Here is a 20,822-nt window from a genome sequence, read left to right as displayed (position 1 = left end):
GGGAGGCAACGAAGGCGGTGGAGGCCATCGTGCTATCTATGGTGTTGTGCGTTCGCTACGGGAGCGAGGATGCTAGGGGGGTGGGGGTCTCTTGCAAATGAATTGCAGGGAGGGCCGTGGGCGACAGACGACGGGCATTTGTAGGTCGCCGCCACACAGCGCGGCACAGCCGTGCCGTTGTCATCTGCCCTGGGTTCTTAGGCCCTCCTTGGCCAATTGGGGGGCCCTCTCGGCCGCCCCCCAATGGCTTCTGCACATTTTCAGACCATCGTGTGTAAATTTCCCTGGCCAGGAACCATTGCCGGCTCGTGCTTCACAGCATCACCCGCCCAACCCTCCACCCACATGCACCCGCCGCCTGCCCCCAATCCCCCTCCCTGCTCTGCAGGTATGGCAACGCGCCCGCCACCGAGCTGACCAACGCGGCGGTGGAGCAGCAGAAGATCACGGAGCTGCGCATACGCAAGAGCTTTGGCAACGGCGAGGCGGGCGCCGCCGCCGCCGACCCCGCCGACCGCCGCGCAGGTCGGCTGCTGGCGCAGCTGGCGCCGCGCGCAGGTCTGCCCACCGCCCGGCCCGGCGGCCTGCCAGGGCGCGGCGCGGGGCACGCTTGCAGTGCCTGCAGCGCTACCCGCTGCACCTGCCCAGCTGGCAGACCCTACGCCACTGGCATTCCGCTGCCTCCACGCCGCCCCCCAACCCCCGCCGCCGCCGCCGCCGCCTCCCCTGCCCGCCCCACGCCCTGCCGCAGCCGATGCGCCGCCGCTGCGCTCCCCCATCACCACCCACGTCCTGGACACGTGCATCGGCCGGCCCGCGCCAGGCGTGGGCGTGGTGCTGGCGCGGCGCGCCCCCGGCTCCGCCGCCGCCTGGGAGCGCGTGGCCAGTGGGCAGACCAACAAGGACGGCCGTATCGGCGACCTGCTGCCGCCGGGTGACCACGTGGAGCCAGGGCACTACCGCATCACCTTTGACACGGCAGAGTACATGGGGCGGTGCCAGCAGGAGCACCCCGCCTTCTTCCTGCCCACCCGCCGCTTCTACCCCTCGGTGTCGGTGGAATTTGAGATCCAGGCGCACCAGGTGGGCCCCTGGGGGGCGGGTGGAGCTGCGGGGCTGTAAGCGGCAGCAGGATGTGCGGCTATGGATGTGCGGCTGTTGCAGGGAGCGGGGCGCGCGCCGTCAGCGCAAGCTGACGCTGCTAGGCTTAACCCTGCTCCCGCTGCCCCCCCGCGACCGTGCCGCCACCGCGCGACCGCGCCGTGCAGGCGCGGGAGCACTTCCATGTGCCGCTGACCTGGAATCCCTTTGGCTACAGCACCTACCGCGGCAGCTGAGGTGGCGGCGCAGGGCAGCAGCGTGAACCGCCGCGGCTGGGGCGGCACGCCAAGGCTGTTGCAACGTGACCGAGCCGCTGGCACGCATTGCTGCGACCCGCCTGCTGCCGCCGTCACAGGCGCACAAGTGAGGTTGCAAGCTAAGTTATGAATCAATCATGATGCTGGTGCAAGTGCTGAGGGCGCAGTGCGTTTGGAATGCTGGGAGGTGAAGTGTGAACCACGCGCAGCTCAGTGTAGTAAGAAAGTCGGTATTGGGTCATGGGTCGCACACCGCCGCCGGCTGCTGGGCTCAAGCAAACCGGTCCTGGGCGCCGCCGCCACGCCCGCTCCCGCACGGCGTCTGTTGCCAGCGGGCAGCGCCGTTTCCCTTCGTCAGCCAACGCACGCGGCAATGGCCTCCCTCACTGCTATCGCCCAGTCCATGCACTCCTCGATGCCACCCGCCTTGAGCGTCATCGTGCGCTGCCGCGCGGCAAACAGCGCAAAGCTGGCCAGGCCGCCGCCGCCGGACTCGATGATGCGGAACACGGGGGCCTCGCCTGCGTGGTGGCGGAGCGCACAGGCACACACAGGGCCAGCGGGAGCAGGTGGCGGGCGTGCGCGGATAAGTGGTGGGTGGAGAGCGGCGAGCGAGGTCCCAGGCATGGCCCCTTTAGCAGGCTGCCTTCAGGGGCCCGCCCCATGCAAGGCCGCGTTCCATGCCGCCCCCGCTGCCACTTCAACCCACGCCCACCTTGCTCAAAGGAGCAACGGGAGAGGTTCAAGCTCTCCACTGGCGGCGCCCAGCTCTTGGCGCCGCCCCAGGACACCTGGCCCGGGCTGCCGCCGCGCGAGGCGCCGTTGGCGCCGCCGCTGCTGCTGCCGGCGCCGCCGTTGGCGCCGCTGGTGCCGCCGGCTGCCTTGGCGGCCGCAGAGTCTGGCGCGAAGCAGTGCAGGAAGCCGGCCTGGGTGAGCACCAGGTGGCCGCGCTGCCAGCAGCTCACGCTGCTGTCCCACCGCTCCATGGCACCCTGCCTGCGGGCGGTGCAGCGGTGTTATTCATCAAGCATGCTCCCATTGGGAGCAGCAAGCTGCATGCACCCACCCGCCCCCAGCATGCAGAGGCACATGCGGGCGGGGCAACGCTCCCGCCCCGCCAAGCCATGTGTGCCGGCTGGCTGGCTGGCTATCTGCCTGACCCCTCACCAACAGCACCTCGCCACCCCGGCTCACCGCACAATCTCGGCGCTGCCCAGCAGCTCGGAGCAGATCTGGTCCACAGTCTCTCGCTGCCGCACCGACAGCGCCTCGGCACTGCAGGCGGCCAAGGGGGGGACCAGGAGCCAGCAGTCGATGCCGAGGAGCGGTGCCAAGGCGCACGGCTGTTTCCAGCGGCGCGCCTGCCTGCCCACGTGCGTGCAGGCCTGGGCAGCAGCCGCTGGGCTCTGGGCTGCTGCACAGGCACGGGTGGACACTCCTGGCCAGCAGCAGCAGGCTGGCTGGGCTGGCTGGGGCCCGGGGCCCGCCGCACTCGCCTGTGCACGCTGCTGGCGGCGGTCTCTGTGAAGGCCTCGAGGTCGGCCTCCGCATCCACCTCACCCAGCAGTGCCTGCAGCTGCCCCGCGATGCCCTGAACGGGCACCACCTCGGCGCGGTAGATGCCCACAAAGCTGCTCAGAGTCTTCTGCACCGCGCCCGCACGCCGCCGCTCCAGCTCGCCCACCCGCTGCAGCGAGGGGAATGGGGTGGCGGCACTTCGGCGCGCCGCGCCATGCGGCTGCAAGCGGTTCCAAGCCGGGGCGGTGCATGGGACTCCAAACCAGGCCGCCTACCCACCGCCACCACTCGCCACCACACACGCACGCACCCCGCTCCACACACACACATGCGCACCTGGAAGGACTTGCCCAAGTATTGCCGCTCCACATGCTGCGCCCGCTGCAGCCGCACCTGCTGCTCCACCAGGCACCCCTCTGCGCCGCAGCGAGCAGACATCAAGCAGGCGGCATACGTCAGGCACGACTGCGAAAGCAGGGCGGTGCCGATATTGGCGGCCCCTGTGGGCCTGCCGCTCCTGCCGCCCACATTGGCCACGCACGCTTGCTGCCGTGCGCCCCAGCGTCCCCACCTGTGAGCCAGGGGTCGCTCTCCACCCCCCGGCCCCGCCCGCCAGGCCGCTGCCGCTGCGCCGCCGCCTGCTCAAAGGCCTGGCACGCGTCCTGGTGGCTCCTGCAGAAGCCGGGCAGCCGCCGGGCAGCCGCCACGCGGCTCAGGGCGCTGCCCTTCTCCCATCCCCTTGCTGCCAGGAGCATCCCAGCTCCATCAGCCAATCACTCATGCGCGTGCCCCCACCCAGGTGCACACCTGAGCGCCGCCTTGAGCCCCTGCCTGCTGCCGTCCACCTCCCGCTTGGCGCGGCTGGCGCCGCTGCCCACCTCCTCGCATGCCGCCCGCAGGTCGTTGACCAGGGCCTGTAGGCTGCGGATGGCCTCGTGCAGCCGCTCCGACATCTGCAGCAGCCCGCAGCAGCCCGCAGGAGGCGTAGTGAGCAGCGGGGCCCCACGCCAGCCGCGAGGCAAAACGGCCATGCTGACGTGGCGCCTGCAGGGCCACGGCATGCTGCTGCTCCTGTGCAGCACGCCAGCCATAACCAGCCGCCACTGCTGCGCGCATCAGGGGGCCGCAGCCAGGCTGTAGACAGCAGCTCCCCAGGCTGCCGCTGCTCCAAACCGTCAACAGCTGGCACGACTCGGTAAAGCCCAACCACTCACGCTGCTGTGGCACGCGCTCAGCATGCCGGGCAGGTCTGAGAACTGCTCCAGGGCGGCCCGCAGGGAGGGCCCATCAGCATCGCTGCACAGGCTCAGCTTGGCGACCGAGGCCATGGCTCGAGCATAGGCGGCCTCCGCGGCGGCGCACGCCTGCGGGCGGGGAGCAGCGCGTGGGGTGCACTGCGGCGGGGAGCAGCAGGTAGCGGCCTGCTGCGCCAAAACGCCTCTGCAGCCGCAGTGCCACCAGTGCCAGAAGCAGCTGGCAGCGGCAACGGCAGCAGCGGGGCACCAGGCGCAACACCTGCATGACCCCCAGGGCGCGCTCCGCCGCGCTGCGCCCGCTCTGCAGGCGGCCCAGCATGACCGACGCCATCTGCTGGTTGATGCGGCTCTCCTGCTCGGCATCCCGATCCAGCTGGTCCACCACCGCGGTCAGGCTGTCCAGCTCTGGCGCGCTCTGCAGCGGCTGCAGGGAGCCGCCGCCGCCGCCGCCGCCGGGGCCCCTGCCCGCGGCGCCGCCGCCTGCGCCCGAGCCTGCGACGTCGGGCGAGGAGGACAGCGCTCGGCGGGCTGCGCGGGCAAGCTCCGGGTTCCGTGCGATGTCCTTCATGTAACTGAACTTCTCTGGCGTGTTTTTGGCGGACGCTGACGAGGCGAGGCTGCGCTGCGCGGCTCGCTCCAGCAGCCGCGAGGTGGGGCTGTCTGGGTCGGCCACCAGCCTGCAGGGAAGGGGGTGGAGATGCCAGCAGGGGGCCAGCTTCAGCCGCTTGAGGCAGGGGTCGGCTGGGGCTGCGCCGGCGAGGTGCGGCAGGCACGGCAGGCGGCGGTGGCAGTGGCGGCACCTGCGGGGACCATCGCTGTAGTCGCTGCCCAGCGGGCTCAGTGCTTCGCTGCCGCCGCTGCCTGGCTTGGGCCCAGTGCGCAGCTCCGACAGCCGCTGCGCACTGCCGGAAATGGGCAAAGGCGGGGACGTCTGCAGGGGGTGAGTCCCTGTGCCTGCAAGGGCGCGGTGGAGAAATGGCGGCGATCAGATGCGGCAGAGAGGGCTGTGGGACGCACGCCGACTCAAGTCGAGAGGTGAAACAGCGCACCTCCGCCCTGGTAAGCTTGCAAGGGATCCATCCGACGCCACTCGCGCCTGGCGCATAGGATAATACGGGCAGTCAGGGCTTTGCTGTGGTAGCCAGCAGGGCAAAGCAGGCACAGCAGCGGGAAACGGAAGGAGTGCTCCTGCTCAAAAGGGTTCCTGAACGTCCTTGGGTTGCGAAGTCGGTGGGCTGACGCAAAGCAAGCAACAGCGAGGTGAGCCTTGGACTCTGACCCAGCTGCTCCTGGAGGCCTGCACACGTGCTGCCACAACCTTGTGAGCCCAGGGCAGCAGGCAGGGGCCCAGGGTTGGGCAGGGCACTGGGCTGCGGGGGTCGGCTGCGGACTTATCTAGTCGCCCAGGGCTGCTTGCTTCCCTGAGCAGTGTTTGTGACCGTTGTGGGCTGCTGGATAGAAGCAGATGTGGAGCGGCCGTTCTGACGCCTCGGCCGGGGAGGCGGCGGCCACGGCAGGCGAGGATGAAGCAGCAGCAGCGCCAGCAGGCTGGCCCTACCCAACCTCAGGAGCCGCAGGCGGCCCGCGCTCAGCCAACATTCAGCCAGCACCGCAGCAGCAGCGGCAGCAGCCTCCTCTGCCGCTGGCTCAGCGCAGCAGCAGGGACCCGCGGCTGCAGGCGGGAAGGGCTGTGGCTGCTGGCGATGCTGTGGCTGCTGGCGCCGCCACAGCATCGCCAGGCTCAGCGGTCCCTGCTGCCACTGCTGCAACAGCGCAGCCCAGCCCAGCTATAGCAGCTGCTGGAGGCAGTGCTTCGGCAGCAGCAGGCAGCTGGCTGGGGATGTCTGACAAGCAGCCGGCCGAGCCGCAGCAAGGAGAGGCAGCCCGGGACAGCCAGCAGGAGGAGGGCACAGAGGGAGACCTGCAGCAGCACCACCACTGGTGGCAGGAATTGGCGCAGGCACCCCACCACCCGTGCTTTGCTGTGCCATGCATGCGGAGAATATGCACGCACACACAAGGGGCACCTGCCAGACAGGCGCGTGTTGGAGCGCCGGGAGCGGAACCGCCAAGCGGTGCCACCAGAGCAGCGGCGGTGCCGGCAGTGCGGCTCGGCCAGCCCTGCCCCCAGGTCGTATGCTTATCCGGCCTGGTGCCGGCACCCGGCCACTGGCGAGGAGTGGCTATGCAAGCCCTGCCAACACAAGGCCTACAAGCAGCTCAACCGCCAGCGGCGGCAAGGGACAGGAAGTGGCGACCCCTCTGGGAGCAGCAGCGATAGCGAGGAGGGAGAGCAGGAGCAGGCGGCCAGCAGGCCCTCGCATCCAGTGGGCGGCGCCGCTGCAGAGGACGGCACCAGCACGCCTGTTGGGGGCCCGGCTGCCGCCGCCAGGCTGCGCACTGCAGCCAGGCAGCCCTGCTACCAGGAGGAGGATGGTGAGGTGGATGACGGGGAGGAGGAGGGGGAGGAGGAGGGGGGCGCCCAGCAGCCAGCCGCCAAGCGCCGGCGGCAGCAGCAGGCAGCTGCGCCAAGGGCAGCAGCCCCGGCTCCCCCTCCCATTCTGCCTGCCCCTGCCGCCAACCCAGCTGGAGCACAAGCTTCAGCCCCTCAGCCCCACCGCCGCAAGCAGCCGCGGCCTCGGCAGGAGAGGGCTTCATCACAGCACCCACGGCGGCAGTCACCATAGCCACCATCTCGTCAGCGCCCCGCCATGCCCCAGCAAACACCAGTCCAAGCACCCCCGCACCAGCAGCCTCCAGCCCTGCGCCAACAGCCCGCCAACCACCACCAGCAGCCTTCCTGCGCACCCCAGCAGCCCCCAGCCCCTGCCCAGCAGCCCCAGCAGGACCTGTATGATCTGCTGCTGGATGCATCGGAGCAGGCTGCCGCCGCTGCTGCCGAGCTGACCCCAGAGCTGGCAGCATCCTTCATCGGCCTGCCCTGGCCGCCACCCGAGAAGGTGTGTGTGTCGCTTGCCCAGCCCACAGTGCAGCATTGTCCCAGACCTGGTGTGCCACGCCTTCGCTCGCTGTCATGTGCGGCCGCTTGCAGGAGAGGAGCCTGCGCCGCTTTCTGGAGCGCCGGCAGTACGGTGCGGCGGCAGCGCTTGTTCACGCCGCTGTGCACGTGGCTGGTGCGGCGCTGCATGGCAGCAGGCAGCTGACCTGACCAGAGTGGCAGGACCGCCTGTCGGGGGAGGTGTCATCATCCCCGCTGTGCACCCGCACCACCAGTTGGGCGGTTGGCTTCCCAGGCGGTGCTAGAGGCGCCAGCCCTGCCACCTGTGGACATCAAGCATCAGTCGCAGCACCAGCATGCAGCACCAGCCGCGCAGGGCGGGGCCAACATCAAGACATGCACTTCAAGAGCCCCTTCTCGCTTCCTGTTGGGCGCTTCCCCTTCTGTACAGCTGTACCGCCGCCAGCTTTCCAGCCCCGCACAGGGCCTCCCTGAGCCTCTTATCTCTCCTGGTAGCGCCTTGCTGTGTCTGTACATTGGCTTGTTTGGTTTTTCTGTGGCTCAGTTGGCGGGCAACAGCGAGGTGGGCTCGGATCTGCCACGGCTGCTCCTGGAGGCCTGCTCCTGGGTGTGCTGCTGGCACCACAACCTTGTGAGCCCAGGGCAACAGCCAGGGGACCAGGGTTCACCAGGGCACTGAGCCCGTGGGTCGGCTGATGACCTCCCTAGTCGCCAGGGCTGCCTTCATTCTCTTTGAGTGTGTGCGAGCTTGGGGGCTGCAGGAGAAAAGCAGATGAGGAGCGGCCGTGCTGATGCTGCTACCGGTGAGGAGGCGGCCACGGCGGGCGAGCCGTCGACTGTGCTAGCGGTGGCAGGCCTGCCAGGCGCAAACCCAGGAGCTGCAGGCGGCCACCTCTCAGCCAACGGCAAGCCAGCACCGCAGCAGCGGCAGCAGCAGCAGCTTCTGCCGCTGGCTCAACGCAGCAGCAGGGACCCACGCCTGCAGGCGGGAAGGGCTGTGGCTGCTGGCGCCGCCACAGCATCACCAGGCTCAGCGGTCCCTGCTGCCACTGCTGCAACAGCGCAGCCCAGCCCAGCTATAGCAGCTGCTGGAGGCAGTGCTTCGGCAGCAGCAGGCAGCTGGCTGGGGATGTCTGACAAGCAGCCGGCCGAGCCGCAGCAAGGAGAGGCAGCCCGGGACAGCCAGCAGGAGGAGGGCACAGAGGGAGACCCGCAGCAGCAGCGCCAGTGCTCGCACTGCGGCAGCACTGCCACTGGTGGCAACCGGTGGTACAGGCACCCAACCATACGCGCTCTGCTGTGCAATGCGTGCTGGAAATATGCACGCAGGAAAGCGGGGCAGCTGCCAGCCAGGCGCTTATTGGAGCGCCGGGAGCGGGACCGCCACGTGCTGCCGCCAGCTCAGCGGCGGTGCCTGCACTGCGAGTCGACCCGCCCCGGCCCCAGCTCGTATGCTCCCGGCCACTGGCGAGGAGTGGCTGTGCCAGCTCTGCTACATAAAAGCCTACAAGCAGCTCAAGCGCCAGCGGCGGCAGGGGGCAGCACGTGGCGACCCCTCTGGGAGCAGCAGCGACAGCGAGGAGGGAGAGCAGGAGCAGGCAGCCGGCAGGCCCTCGCATCAACCTCGGCAGCTGCCAGTGGGCGGCGCTGCCTCAGAGGAGGGCGCCAGCACCCCTGTTGGGGGGCCAGCTGCCACCGCCAGGCAGCGCACAGCGGGAAAACGGCCCTGCTATGAGGAGGAGGACGGCGATAGGGTGAATAGCCGAAAGGAGGGGGAGCAGCAGCGGCAGCATGGAGGCGCCCAGCAGCCAGCCGCCAAGCGCCGGCGGCAGCTGCAGGCAACTGCGCCAGGGGCAGCAGCCCCGGCTCCCCCTCCCACTTTGCCTGCCCCTGCCACCAACTCAGCTGGCGCACCAACTTCAACTCCGCATTACACACGGCAGCAGCCGCAACAGGAACCACCTTGTCAGCTTGCCACACCCCAACACCCAGCCCCATTCAAGGAGCCCCTGCCTGTGCACCAGCAGGCCCCCAGCCCTGCCTGCCAGCTGCCTCCAGCACAGGCCCCACAACCCCCTCCCCAGGAGCCCCAAGCTGATCCATATCAGCAGCCCGCGGTCCATCCCCAGCGGGCCGAAAGCCAGCCGGGTGCCGCTCCAGCCCTGCGTTAACTGCCCGCCAACCAGCCCCAGCACCAGCAGCCTCCAAGCGCACCCCAGCAGCCCCAGCAGGACCTGTATGATCTGCTGCTGGATGCATCGGAGCAGGCTGCCGCCGCTGGTGCCGGGCTGACCCCAGAGCTGGCAGCATCCTTCATCGGGCTGCCCTTCCCGCCTTGGCGGGCGGCTGAAAAGGTGCGCCAGCTACGCCGGCGGGCCAAGCCCGCAGTCAACCACCAGCCAACCTCGGTGCTGTGTGTCCACTTGTGGCGTGTCGCTGCATGACGTGACTGTGCTGGCCATCCATTTGCAGGAGAGGAGCCTGCGCCGCCTCCTGCAGCACCAGATGTACAGCAGCCCTGCTGCGTGCTGCCGTGCAGGTGGCGTTTGTGTCGCCGCCAGCCAGTTAGGCAGCCTGAGGGTCGCACAATCACGCATCTATCGCCGTGCGTCAGCAGTGGGAAAACAAGAATAGCATCAAGCCAGCTGCCTTTGGGGGGAAACGGATTTCGTCCATTTTGTTACAGCCGGTACCGCCTCCAGGAAGCCCTTTCACAGACTCGGGCAGGCTCTTTTTGATACTGCCTGACAATGCCAGAGTCCAGCTCAGCAACAGCACGTGCTAACGCTGGCTTGAAAGAATGCATGCTACTTGTAAGCAAAAATTGGAAAGGCAGCCGGCGGGCACCTGGGTCGCAGGTGCAGTGCAGGCAACAACGGTCAAGGCCCCGCAGCGTACTGTTTGCATGTAGTGCATCATGCCAGCCGCCGCAGGCCTGAGCAGGAAACAAAAAACAATCGTTGTGATGGTATGGGACATGGGCAGGCGGCACGGCTGGTCTGCTTGCGGGGTCAAGAAAAGGGTAAAGCCAGAGGGGTGCAGGTGAAGCGCATCTTATTGCTAGAGGCGGGGGTGAGGGACAAGCTGGTCCCGAGGCCGAGACAAGCCGCCGGTGGGGGGTAGTCAGCGGTAGGCGTGGTCCCTGGCAGAGTCGAGCATGGAGCGGTCAGACGATGCTTTCTCAGCGCCATCGCTACCCTCCTCCAGGCCGCCACCGTCGCAGCCCTCCTCCGGCACCGGCGCCAGCTGCATGCTGCCCGTCCTGCTGGGCGGCCGGCTCTCCGCCACGCAGGCAGGCAGCAGCAGCGGTGGGGTGGGCGTGCCCTCGGCGCCAGGCTGAGGCTCGTGCCTGGCCTCGCGCTCAGCGGCAGAGTCCTGCACAGCAGCAGGCAAAGCAGCAGCAGGCTCAGGCACGGACGGGAGGGGGCAGGGGCACGGGAGGCGCGGCCAATGCTGGAGCCTGCGAGGCCGCACCCAAGCGGCTTCCTACGGTGCAGTGGCAGCCTGAGCATGCGGCAGGCAGGCGTAGCGCCTTGCCGGCAGCGCTCTGCCCCAGGGCCAGACCGCTAGGCCGCGCCGGCAGCCGCTCACCTCAGCAGACGAGGCCCCAGGCGACGCCTTCTCCAGCCGGTCCAGCTGCTCCGCTCGGGCGGCGGCACGCCTCGGCCGCGCCACTAAAAAGTAGTAGGTGAGGCCAGCCGCCGCCACGAGGGCCGCGGCGCCCGCCACGGCACCCACAATGATGCCAACCGGCACGCCGCTGCCACCGCTGCCGCTGCTGCTTGTGTCGCTGCTGCTGCCGCCGCCGGCGCCCTCGCTGCTGCCATCGGTGACGACTATGTCCCGTGCAGCCATAGGCGGCGCCTCTGCACCCGAGGGCAGCTCAAGGTCCACCCCATTCTGCAGCGAAGAAAGAAAGTTGGAGGGCAAGTGTCAAACCTATCCACAGTTGCCTGCTGGCTGCATCTAAGTACCTTGGATGGTACCACGCATACACCGCGAGTGCCAGCACCAGGCACCCTAGCAAAGCCATACATGCACACCTTGAACGGCACTACCGTCACGGGAGTCGCCAGCTCAGCATCCGCCTCCGCCAGCACCGAGGCGAGCCGGATGTCGCTGCAGCCGGGCAGGCGGCATGGCAAAGGGTGTGTAAGGGTATGTGGGCAGTAGGGCGGGTGGGCGAGGCCAGCAGTCACAGTCGCATGTGCCCACCGCTGGCAGGTGCGCAGGCAGGGCAGCCCCTCCCCCCCCCACCCAGCAGGCCAGCAAGCAGCAGCAGCACTCACGTCAGCTCTTGTTGGCTGGTGTAATACATTTGGATAGGGTCGGTGCCCCCAGCTATGATAATCACTTCCAGCCAGCGAGGGATCAAGCCCCCGCCGCTGCCCCCGCCGCTGCTGCTGGCCTCGCCTTCCTGCTGCAGCGCCCGCCGCCGCCGCAGGCCCGCTGCTGCCGCTGCCGCCGGCTGCGCCTGCGCCGCGCGGAGCGCGCGCCGGCTGGCGGCAGGCAGCGAGCGCAGCGCGGTGCCCGCAGGCACCATGGCCATTTCTTGCACAAACGTGAAGGGCGGCTGGGACAGCACACGTTGGGTGACCGCCTCCAGCAGCGGCCCCTCAGCCCGCGCTCTGAAGCCCTGCTCGTCAATCCCTGCGGGGCAGGCGGGCAGGGCAAGAAGGGGCGGGCAAACGCGATGCCGGTTGCTTCGGCGACCTACCAGGGTGCCAGGTGCTGGCACCAGCTGCCGTGGGTGGCGAGCCCAGCTGTCATCTGCCTGGTGGCAGCAGCAGCAGGAGCAGGAGCAGCAGCCTGTGGTCACCTGTAAAGAAGAAGATTATGCGCACTCCAGAGTCAGGCATGGATGGCGGCGGTGGCGGGGTGGGAGGCGGGCTAGGTGGTGGCGGGCTGGGTGGCAGCGGCGAGGGAGGCGGCGGGCTGGGTGGCAGCGGCGAGGGAGGTGGTGGTGAGGGCGGGGAGGGGGATGGCGGTGGGGGCGAGGGTGGAGCAAACACGGGTGGTGGCGGACTGGGCGGCGGCGGCAAGGGGCTTGGAGGCGAGGGGCTGGGCGGCGGGGGGCTGGGTGGCAGCGGCGAGGGTGGTGGGGGCGATGGCGGAAGCGGCTGTAAACAAGTAGGGGCAGTACGATGAGCAGTTTAGCCGAGGGGGCAGGCGAGCTGACCACGGGTCTGGTCTGGCAGAGCACTGGCGGGGCTCACAGGTGGGGGGGATGCCGCGGCGGCCTCGGGGCGCGCCTCTGCCCCATCCGGCGACGGCGACGGCGACGGCTTGGGCTTGGGCTTGGGCGCCTGTTGCGGCTTGCGCTTTGGCGGCGGCGGCGACGGCGACGCAGCGGGCTGCTGCGGCTCCGGCTGCGGCTGCGGCTTCACAACGGGAAGCTTCCCACCACCGCTGTCGTCTGCCTTCCTGGCAGGCCCCGCTCCGCCAGGGTTGCCGCACCCCAGCGCCTCTGGGGTGAGCTGGTCTGCGGCGGCGGGGTGCTGCATCCAATCCAGCAGCTGGCGCATCGTGACAAAGTGCGCGTCGGGGAGGCGCAGCACGTAGTCTGCAGGGCGGCGCGCGGGGATTGGATCGGGCAGACGTGAAAGAGGCAGAGGCTGGTAGCAAAGCAGAGCGGCTCTGGAGCGAGCCAGATGCAGGTGGAGGGCTAGGCGCTGGTGGGCGTTGCCGCCAGCCCAGCGAGGGGGGACACCAACACCGCGGCACCCACCTATGAACCGCTGCAGCCCAGAGGTGTGGTCCCCCGCCAGCAGCCAGGGTGTGTGGATGTAGAGGGGCATGGGGGCGCGGTTGCCGCTGTAGGCGGCATCGAAATTGGCCTTGAGGATGTCGAAGGTGGGCTGCGTGGAGGCTGCCACGCCGCTGCCGCTGCAGGACGCGGGAGCAGGCGGGGTGGGGCGCGTTGCAGCGGGAGTCGGCCAGGCACATGAGACGGAGCACCAGAGGGAGAGAGAACAAGCTGGAGGGGCCAGCGGGAGGAAGGCTTCAGCACAGGCCGGGACGAGGAAGCCGTGTGGGCAGCTCAGGCGCCCACGAGGCTCAAGGGGCAGCTCAAGAAGCGGGCTCACCTCTCATCTCCATAATCCATCGAGTAAGGCCCCCCCAGAGCACTCAGGTCCCACACTGCAGGCAGCCAAGCGGCGGCAGGTCGGCGGAGCACGGCCAGCAGCAAGCAGCAGCCGCGCAAAGCGCGGCTCAGGCTCCCGCTGGGGCTGGAGGCAGGCGGGGGGCGGTCACCGGCACAAGCAGGTCCCTCGCTGAGCGTCCGATGCCCCGCACTCGTACCTGGCACTTGGAACAGGCCGGGGTGCCGCTCGGTGGGGTGGCAATACTGCATGGGCGACAGGCTGCAGCAGGGGCACACATCGCTTTCCATCATCACATCGCTCCAACTCCAACCACCCTCCACTCACATCAGGCTCATGAGACAGGCCGCACCCCAGCCGCCCAGCCGGGAGCCACCACCGGCTCCTGACCCGGGGAGCACCAGCGGCGGCAGCAGCGGCGGCAGCGGCAGCAGCAGCGCGGCCGGCATCGAAGACAGCAGCGCCTCTCACGCCCGGCAGTTGCCCATGGGCAGGCCGTAATCCATTGTGAAGGGCCACACGCGCTTGGCCATGCCATATGACAGCGAGGTGGCGGCGGTGGGGCTGCCCCCCAGCTCGATCATCGTGCTGCAAGGGAGACCGCAGGAGGGGCGCACGTGAGGGGGCCGTGGTTTGGCAGGCGAGCAGATTTGGCAGCAGTGGCAGCGGCAGCAGCAGCAGCACCAGCGGCAGCATGCACCGGGCGGCTGCGGGTGTGGCGGCCAGCGCCCCGCGGGGCCAGCTGTGCCACCCTGGCTGCCTGTTGCCTGCTCACACGGGCCGCGGCCAATCCCACAAGTCACACCTCCAGCGACCCACACACACACGCGCACCTGTCGTACAGGAAGCCACCCTCCGCCAGCGTGTCCCGCACGTAGCGGTTGGTGTCCAGGTAGGGGGCTCGGAAGCCGACGATGTCGCGGGCCGGGATGCCGCAGGCTGCCAGCTTGCCGCGCGCGCCCACAATCTCCTGCCGCATCGACTTGCGCGTCATGTTCATCAGCTGGCGGGCGGGGAGGGCAGGGAGGGGATGGGCGTGTGCATGGGGAGGGGGAGTGGTGGAGGCAGGTGGAGGCAGGGAGGTGAGTTTCCAGAGGAGCAGGCGTGCAACCGGCTGTTGGTGGTGATGGCATGGGGGCTTCGAGGGGCCGAGCGTGGCACCGGTGGGGAGGCGCACCGGCAACGAGTGTGGGGCCAGGGGCCTCATGCAGGCGCAAGCGGCGGAGGCGGGCACCCCCTCTGGCTTTTACCCGCCCTGCCCACCGATTTGTGGGTTGCTGTGTGGTCTGCAATCTCCCAGCCCTGGTTGTACAGCTCCACAAGCAGCTTGCAGTCTGCAGCAGCCCAGGGGAGGCAGGCCAGGATGACGGAAGGCACATGAGCGCCCCGGATGGGGCGAGTCTCTGCTGCTGCAGGGTGGCTGAGCAGCGTGGGCTGGCTGAGGCTGGCACACAACCAGCGCGCAGCCAGACCGCCGGAGCAGCGGGCGACAGCGCCCAGCCAGCGCCCCGCAGCAGCAGCGGCGGCGTCGCGCCGCGCCGGCCCACCTGTTTCCACCACCATTGTGAACATGGTGGCCGGAATGGGGCAGCCGTTGGACTGCTGCCGCCCCTCCACAACCGCACGCATGGCTGCTACTGAGACGTTGCTGATGGCATCGTCATGCTGCAATCCAGGGCGCAATGCACAGGGGCATCGGCATTGCGAGGGGTTGGCCAGGCTCACGGGGGCAGCACAGCAGCACAGAGGGCGGCGTGGGGGTCTTGGGTGAGTGCGGGGCGAGCGTGGGATGGTGCCATGTTCGGAAGGCGAAGGGCATCACCAGGTGGTGGCGAAGGGCATCGCCATGAGGCGGGCAGGCAGGCAGGCAGGCATGACCAGTGGGGAGCAATGCCAGCTGGCCAGCACGGCAGCAGGGACGGGGGTATACAGCCATGCCGAGTGCAGGGGCGGCACCCACCGTGAACAGCACAAACTGCGGGGCCTTGGGTGGCGCCAGGTTGCCGGGCGGCGAGGTGGAGGGGCAAATGCACCGTGCATCTCCCGCACGGCACAGGCACTTGTACCACCATGGTATGCTGCCTGCAGTCGCACCAGGGAAACATACCATGTAACGATGGCGAGCAGCAGATGAGTAGAGTGCTGTGCTTATGTTGCAGCAGGTGCAACAGCGGGCTGGCGTGGAACCGCCGTCGGCTGGGGGACAGGTGGGCAGCGGCGGCTGCTCGCCGCTGCTGCCCGCCACCGTGCTCCCGGCGCACCTGACACGCCCCCCAGCGCCGTGAGCAGCAGGGCAAGCACTAGGGCCGGCAGAGCATGGGCGGATGTCGAAGCCGACGGGGGAAGGCCTTCTCTCATGGCATCGGCGGGGCTTCGCGCCTGCACACTGCGTTCAATCAGCGCCCCAGCGACCCCGCAACCCATTATTGAGGTCCATGCTGCGTGCTGCTCACCTGTGGTTGGGAGGGAGGAGCGCTTGCAGCAGTCGATCCTCGCGTTTTCCGGCAGCGCGGTCTGCCAATTTGCATAGAGTGGGCCTCCGGGGGCGCTCCCTGCACCTCGACTTGGTTGAGGCATGGCAGGTGCGCCCTGACTAGTAGCAAACAGGTGGCGCTCAATATGCTATGCATATGCATCGATCATCTGAGGTAGGGGATGATTGTCCCCCCCCGCCCGCCCGGCGCCCGCAAGCGGCACCTCCGCCGCCCTGCCACCTGGACCTGGCCGGGACCACACCCTCTGGCAACCCTGCATTGCCCGCACGGCATGGCACACTGCCACCCACTAGTTACCTTTGTGGGGAAGAAATCATTTCGCTTCTGGTACTTCATTCCGGCTCGTGCAATGTTTCCCCCCCACAGGGTTACCCGGGGAATGGGGGGACACAAGAATGGGGGGGCCGGTGCCCTCTAATTGCCCAATGCCATAGTGAGGGAAGGCAGCTTGAAACGGCATGTCCGGATGAAATAAATCGGGGGTTAACAGGGCCAAGGGCTAGCGAAGGGGAAAGACGGGTCAGGGATGGGAGGCAGAGCTCGACCATCGGGGTTGGGTTATTGTGATAAGCAAGCTTACAGCCTACTGCTGCGTGCTGGCATCCAAGGAGATGACGGTGTGCTTGCTGGCATCCTCCGACTCCTGCACAGCACGCACGGCGGTGATGCTCTGACCTCTCTTGCATTGGCGGCAGCAGGTGCACAGCTGGCACCCTTGCCAGTTTCCGGGGCTCACCCACCTTGAGGCTGGCAGCTGAGTAGGTGGGGTTGAATGTTGCTGGTGCATCCAGCATGACGGCACGGCGCTTCCGGCGGGCGAGCACGGCTGCCACCGAGACCAGCAGCAGGCAGCCGCCGCCAGCAGCGATGACGATGATGGCCCACAGGGCCAGCACCTCGCTGTCGCCAGAGGAGCTGCTGCCAGTGCTGCTGCCGTCGGCGACAGGGGCGGCGCCTCCTTCGTCGTCACCGTCTGGCGCAGCCGCGGGAGGGGTTGGTGGCGTGGGTGGGGGCGGACGTGGGGATGGCGGCGGCGGCAGGTTTACCACCTTGCCGTCCTGCTCCGAGGGAGGGCAGCCAGGGGCACGCGGGATGAATGAAGGCGTCAGTCAGGTGCGCTTTGGAGAGGGCGGCTAGGTGGCTGCTCCACTCCCCCGCAGCTCTCCCTCCAGCTGCCCCTACGGCACGGGAGTGCCGGTACCGTACCGCTGCGGCAGTACCTTGAAGGGAACAATCACTGGGGTGCCGTTCATGTTCAGGTTGAGAGCAGACAGCCCAGCAGGCAGGGCCAGCGGGGTCCTGCACCACAGCGGCGGGCATTGCGGGCACTCAGCGCCATGGGACGTGCTGCTCTGCGCTGGCACGAGCAGGCGGGGCATGAGAAGCACCATGCTGTGTGCCCGCGGGCCGGCTTGCCTGGCGAGCGCCTGCGTGGCGGTGGTGTAGAGGCGGATCGGGTCGGTGCCAGCCGACACCAGAGTGACCTGCAGCAGCTGGGCCCACGGCCTGCTGAATCAGCGGCAAGCATCGGGACACGGTGGTGCAGCATGTAGGCCAGGCTCATGGTCAGCCATTTGCAGCCGGGACCTGGCGACCCGTGCTACATGCATGGCTGCCTCCCGGCCAGGCCGCGCTGCTTTACCAACCGCTGCCAACCACCCACCTGGAGGTCGGAGGGTGCCTCCTTAATGTCCTTGGCAGCCACGGTGCCAGAGCCCTTGCTGGGGGTCTGGGAGCTGCTGCTGCTAGCCGCATGCGCCTCCGCCTCGTACTGCAGGAAGGAGGCGTCGTCAAAGCAGCCTCCCTGCTGCGCAGCCTCCGCGGCGGCCTTGCCCAGCAGCCTGCGGCGGCGCGTGGAGGCATCGTCGCCGCCGGCCGGAGCTGGGGCGGCGCCGGGGGCGAGCTGCGGGGCCGGGGCCGGGGCCGGGACGGGCGCGGGGGCTGGCGCTGCGGCAGGGGAGCCTGGAACCGAGTGGATGTCTGCCACAAACGTGCTGCTGGCGTTGATGGCCAGCAGCCGGCTCACAGCCTCCACCACCAGCGCATACTGGGACGCAACCTGCTCCTGGGAGGCGCCTGCATAGGCAAGGCAAGCAACAGACTTGGGCACGGTGTGGGCATGCATGGGCCTCCATCGCGGCAGCAGGCCAGGCCGCCTGTGTATCTCAGCTGCTGGGCAGGCCTGCGCAGGCCACCGGCAGCAGGCAGCAGCCGCTCACCCACCCTTGAAGGTGATCGTGATTTTGATGCCTGCCCGCGGCATGGGGCGAGGCGGCGGCGGAGACGGGTTCATGCCGCACATGGCGCCGCTGCGGCGCAACTCCGAGGCGGGGATTGGGTTCCTCATCCACTCGATCAGCTGGCTCATGGTCACCCAGTAGACGTCCCCCAGCTCCATGGTGTAGTCTGTGAGAGGCAGCGGGGAGGTACACGCGTAATGCAGCAGTAATGCAACGGGGCAACGTTGCAGCTTCGGCAGCCGCGGCAAGGAGCCTTAAGCACACACACGGCACAGGGGTCACCTCGTCATCAGGCAAGCGGTGCAGCGGCAGGCAGGCGGCAGCGCAACCGCTTCCCCTCCTCCACCCATCCCACCACATGCCCACCTGCAAACTTCTGCAGGTCGGCGATGCGGTCGTCGTTGAACCAGGGGGTGTGGATGTAGATGGGGAAGGGGGCGCGGTTGCCGTAGTACGTCTCCTCAAAGTTGGTCATCAAGATGTCGTAAAGGGAGTGCCTGTGGTGGAAGGAGGATTGCAGGCAAGGAGCTTGGGTGTTGGCTGCCAGGTGGCGGTCAGCGATACCCGCTCGCTGCGTGCATGGCTAGCTAGGCAGGGAGGGCCCCCACCTGTTGTCCGAGCCGTAGTCCATTGTGTAGACGCCCTTGCCAGACATAATATACACTGCAGCACAGGAAAGAAAGGAAGGCAGCGGCAAGGATGGCAGCAGCAAGGAAGGATGGGTGGGGAGGCGGGAGGCAGACCAGCAGGCACCCCTGGCAGCTGTGCGCCACGCCCGATGCAAAGCTGCAGCAGGTACACAGGTCACTCATGCTTACGTGGCACCTCCCACATGCCCGGATAGCGCTCCTCGCTGTTGCAGGTCTGGGCGGGCGAAAACCTGCACAGGGGTGTGCCGCCGCATGCTGCTCTCAAGCAAATCATCGGCAAGCACATCATTGGCACGCGGTGCAGCCCAGAAGCAGCAGGGTGGCAGTGAATTGAGGCATGCGGGCACTGCACTGCACCAACCCTGTGCGCGCCACCCACCAGTCACAGTTTTGGGCAATCCCAAAGTCGAGCGTGTCTGCGCCACAGGGGCACGGCAGCAGGCAGAGTGAGTGGCAGGGCTGTCGAGCCTCAGCATGCACGGTGGCGGTGGTTGCACAGGCAGCAGAAGGGCAAACAGCTGGGTCCAGGCGCTCACTGCCACCCAGGCGGCATGCACTCACAGGGCCACACGCGGTTGTGCATGGAGTCGGAGATAGATACGTCGTTCTCCATGAGCGTGCTGTCGAAAAGGAAGCCGTTGTCGTGCAGCACCTCGCGCACAGTCGGGTTGGTTTGCAGGTACGGGTTCCTGAACCCCCGCACCTCCTCCTCGGGAATGCCGCACTCCTCGCTCGCCCAGCGGCGCACCCCCATGATTTCCTCCTCCGTTTCATCCCGGTCCAGGCTGTTCCTGGGCATCTGCAGACAGGCAGGGGCCGGGGGCATGCTGAGCGTGCTGTGGTGGGGCCGCCAGGCTGGCAACATAACAGAACGCCAGGCTGGCGCAGCTCACCGCTATGTGGTTGATGGTGTGGTCAGCAATCTCATACCCTGCGGCAGGAGCAACATCAGTGCAGCCAGGTTTGAGCTCGTTGCTGGAGCTAGGTATGCAGCTAGCAGCAGCGAAGCGCCTCTGCAGTTTGGCGGGCCGCCACAGCCCTTACCGTCTTTCCACAGATCGTATGCCAGTTCGCAGTCGCTGCCTCTCGACATGGTGAACATGGTGGCGACCTGAGTTCATAGGACAGCCATGCCATGCAAGGAGCTCAGCATGCCAGCCAGCCAGCAAGGGGGCAAGCGGCACAGCGCCGCAGCTGCTCAGGCCATCTCCGCTGGCAGCGGGAGCAAGATGGGATGCGCCGCCTACCGCGGGGCATCCGTTGGGATTGTACCGGCCGTCGCACACGTCCCTCATGTACTTGTCGGTGTCCCATTCAATGGCATCGTCGTGCTGCAGCAGGCAGGAAGAAGGCACGCCTCGGCGGCGGAGTCGCCGGCAGCGGCATGGGCAGGGAGGCAGGCAGGTAAACGGATCCGCTGCTCTCGCTCTCTGCTGCTGAATGCCTGAGGATGCCTGCGCCGACGCCAGCTTCCCACCGCTCCTTCACTCACGGTGAACAGGATGAACTGTGGGGTGTCTTCCAGAGAGAGGCCGCCAGGTGGGTCGGTGCTGGGGCAGTGGCAGTTGTCACGGCCCTGGCAGTCGCAGTCATACCAGCCCGGCATTCGACCGGCTGCAGGGCAGGTAAACGCGGTTGATCGGAGCCCAATGGCACCGGTGCCTGCAATTGCCAGGTGCACGCAACAGCGGCGGGGCGGGAGTGGGCGTCGCTGTTGCCATGATGCTGCGGCGGTTTACCTGCCACCGCCCCGGCCAAGCACACAAGTACAAGAGTTGCTATGGCCCGGGGCGCCGCCATCGCCTTTTCGGCCCAGATTTTGTGCCCAGATGATCGGCGGTTGGGGGGTGGAGGTGAGCACACCGGGCGACTGCTGTAACCCTGACTACTGTAACCACGACAGAATCGCGGCGCCCAGCGAAAGACGGTGAGAAAGACAAGGGCGCCGCTAACTTAGCTCAGCATGTCATGTCATGTCATGCCAGCCTGGAGGCGCCGCCGCAAGCATGTGCATGAGTAAACAGCAACGTAATTCTCACCAGTTGGCGCCGTTACAATAGTTGCATCCAGCGGGTGGACATGTCCCGGACTTCAGGCTGCCGCTGGCGGTGCACACCTGCCATCTGCTGTCGCTGCCTGCCGCCGCCTGTTGTCAGCACCCACCCTGCGTGGCAAAGCTCCTCACCGCATTTCTGACCCATCAATATTACAGGCCAGTTAG

At 68.0% G+C, this 20,822-nt stretch overlaps 4 protein-coding genes across 4 annotated transcripts; 1 reads left to right on the top strand and 3 right to left on the bottom strand.

Moving 5' to 3' along the window:
- Positions 1-69: 69 nt before the first annotated feature.
- Positions 70-1,337, top strand: CHLNCDRAFT_138806 (hypothetical protein; the record flags this gene model as incomplete). The annotated part of the gene is made up of 4 exons (XM_005844506.1): positions 70-80; positions 389-558; positions 752-1,083; positions 1,269-1,337. The coding sequence occupies 4 exons, from the start codon at positions 70-72 to the stop codon at positions 1,335-1,337; spliced, it is 582 nt and encodes a 193-aa protein (XP_005844568.1).
- Positions 1,338-1,712: 375 nt separating this feature from the next.
- On the bottom strand, positions 1,713-5,237 carry CHLNCDRAFT_138805 (hypothetical protein; the record flags this gene model as incomplete). Its single annotated transcript, XM_005844413.1, has 12 exons — positions 1,713-1,879; positions 2,074-2,354; positions 2,553-2,633; positions 2,732-2,772; positions 2,851-3,045; positions 3,213-3,292; positions 3,448-3,548; positions 3,684-3,829; positions 4,091-4,240; positions 4,392-4,809; positions 4,933-5,034; positions 5,218-5,237. 12 exons carry the CDS (start codon positions 5,235-5,237, stop codon positions 1,713-1,715), a joined length of 1,782 nt encoding a protein of 593 aa, XP_005844475.1.
- Positions 5,238-10,235: 4,998 nt separating this feature from the next.
- On the bottom strand, positions 10,236-14,845 carry CHLNCDRAFT_138802 (hypothetical protein; the record flags this gene model as incomplete). Its single annotated transcript, XM_005844412.1, has 12 exons — positions 10,236-10,487; positions 10,704-11,012; positions 11,156-11,231; positions 11,402-11,762; positions 12,292-12,675; positions 12,841-12,998; positions 13,199-13,253; positions 13,416-13,477; positions 13,688-13,804; positions 14,050-14,219; positions 14,480-14,550; positions 14,764-14,845. The coding sequence occupies 12 exons, from the start codon at positions 14,843-14,845 to the stop codon at positions 10,236-10,238; spliced, it is 2,097 nt and encodes a 698-aa protein (XP_005844474.1).
- Positions 14,846-16,294: 1,449 nt separating this feature from the next.
- CHLNCDRAFT_138801 (hypothetical protein) lies at positions 16,295-20,207 on the bottom strand (the record flags this gene model as incomplete). Its single annotated transcript, XM_005844411.1, has 15 exons — positions 16,295-16,354; positions 16,452-16,684; positions 16,913-17,010; positions 17,056-17,195; positions 17,375-17,787; positions 17,935-18,117; positions 18,318-18,448; positions 18,560-18,614; positions 18,770-18,831; positions 18,981-19,017; positions 19,163-19,400; positions 19,495-19,532; positions 19,646-19,712; positions 19,849-19,932; positions 20,094-20,207. 15 exons carry the CDS (start codon positions 20,205-20,207, stop codon positions 16,295-16,297), a joined length of 1,953 nt encoding a protein of 650 aa, XP_005844473.1.
- Between the last annotated feature and the right edge of the window lie 615 nt (positions 20,208-20,822).

This window comes from Chlorella variabilis (genome assembly GCF_000147415.1).
Source record: "Chlorella variabilis unplaced genomic scaffold CHLNCscaffold_22, whole genome shotgun sequence".
Classification (NCBI taxonomy): domain Eukaryota; kingdom Viridiplantae; phylum Chlorophyta; class Trebouxiophyceae; order Chlorellales; family Chlorellaceae; genus Chlorella; species Chlorella variabilis.
The sequence above is the reverse complement of the archived record's forward strand: the minus strand, read 5'-3'. Positions and strand labels throughout refer to the sequence as shown.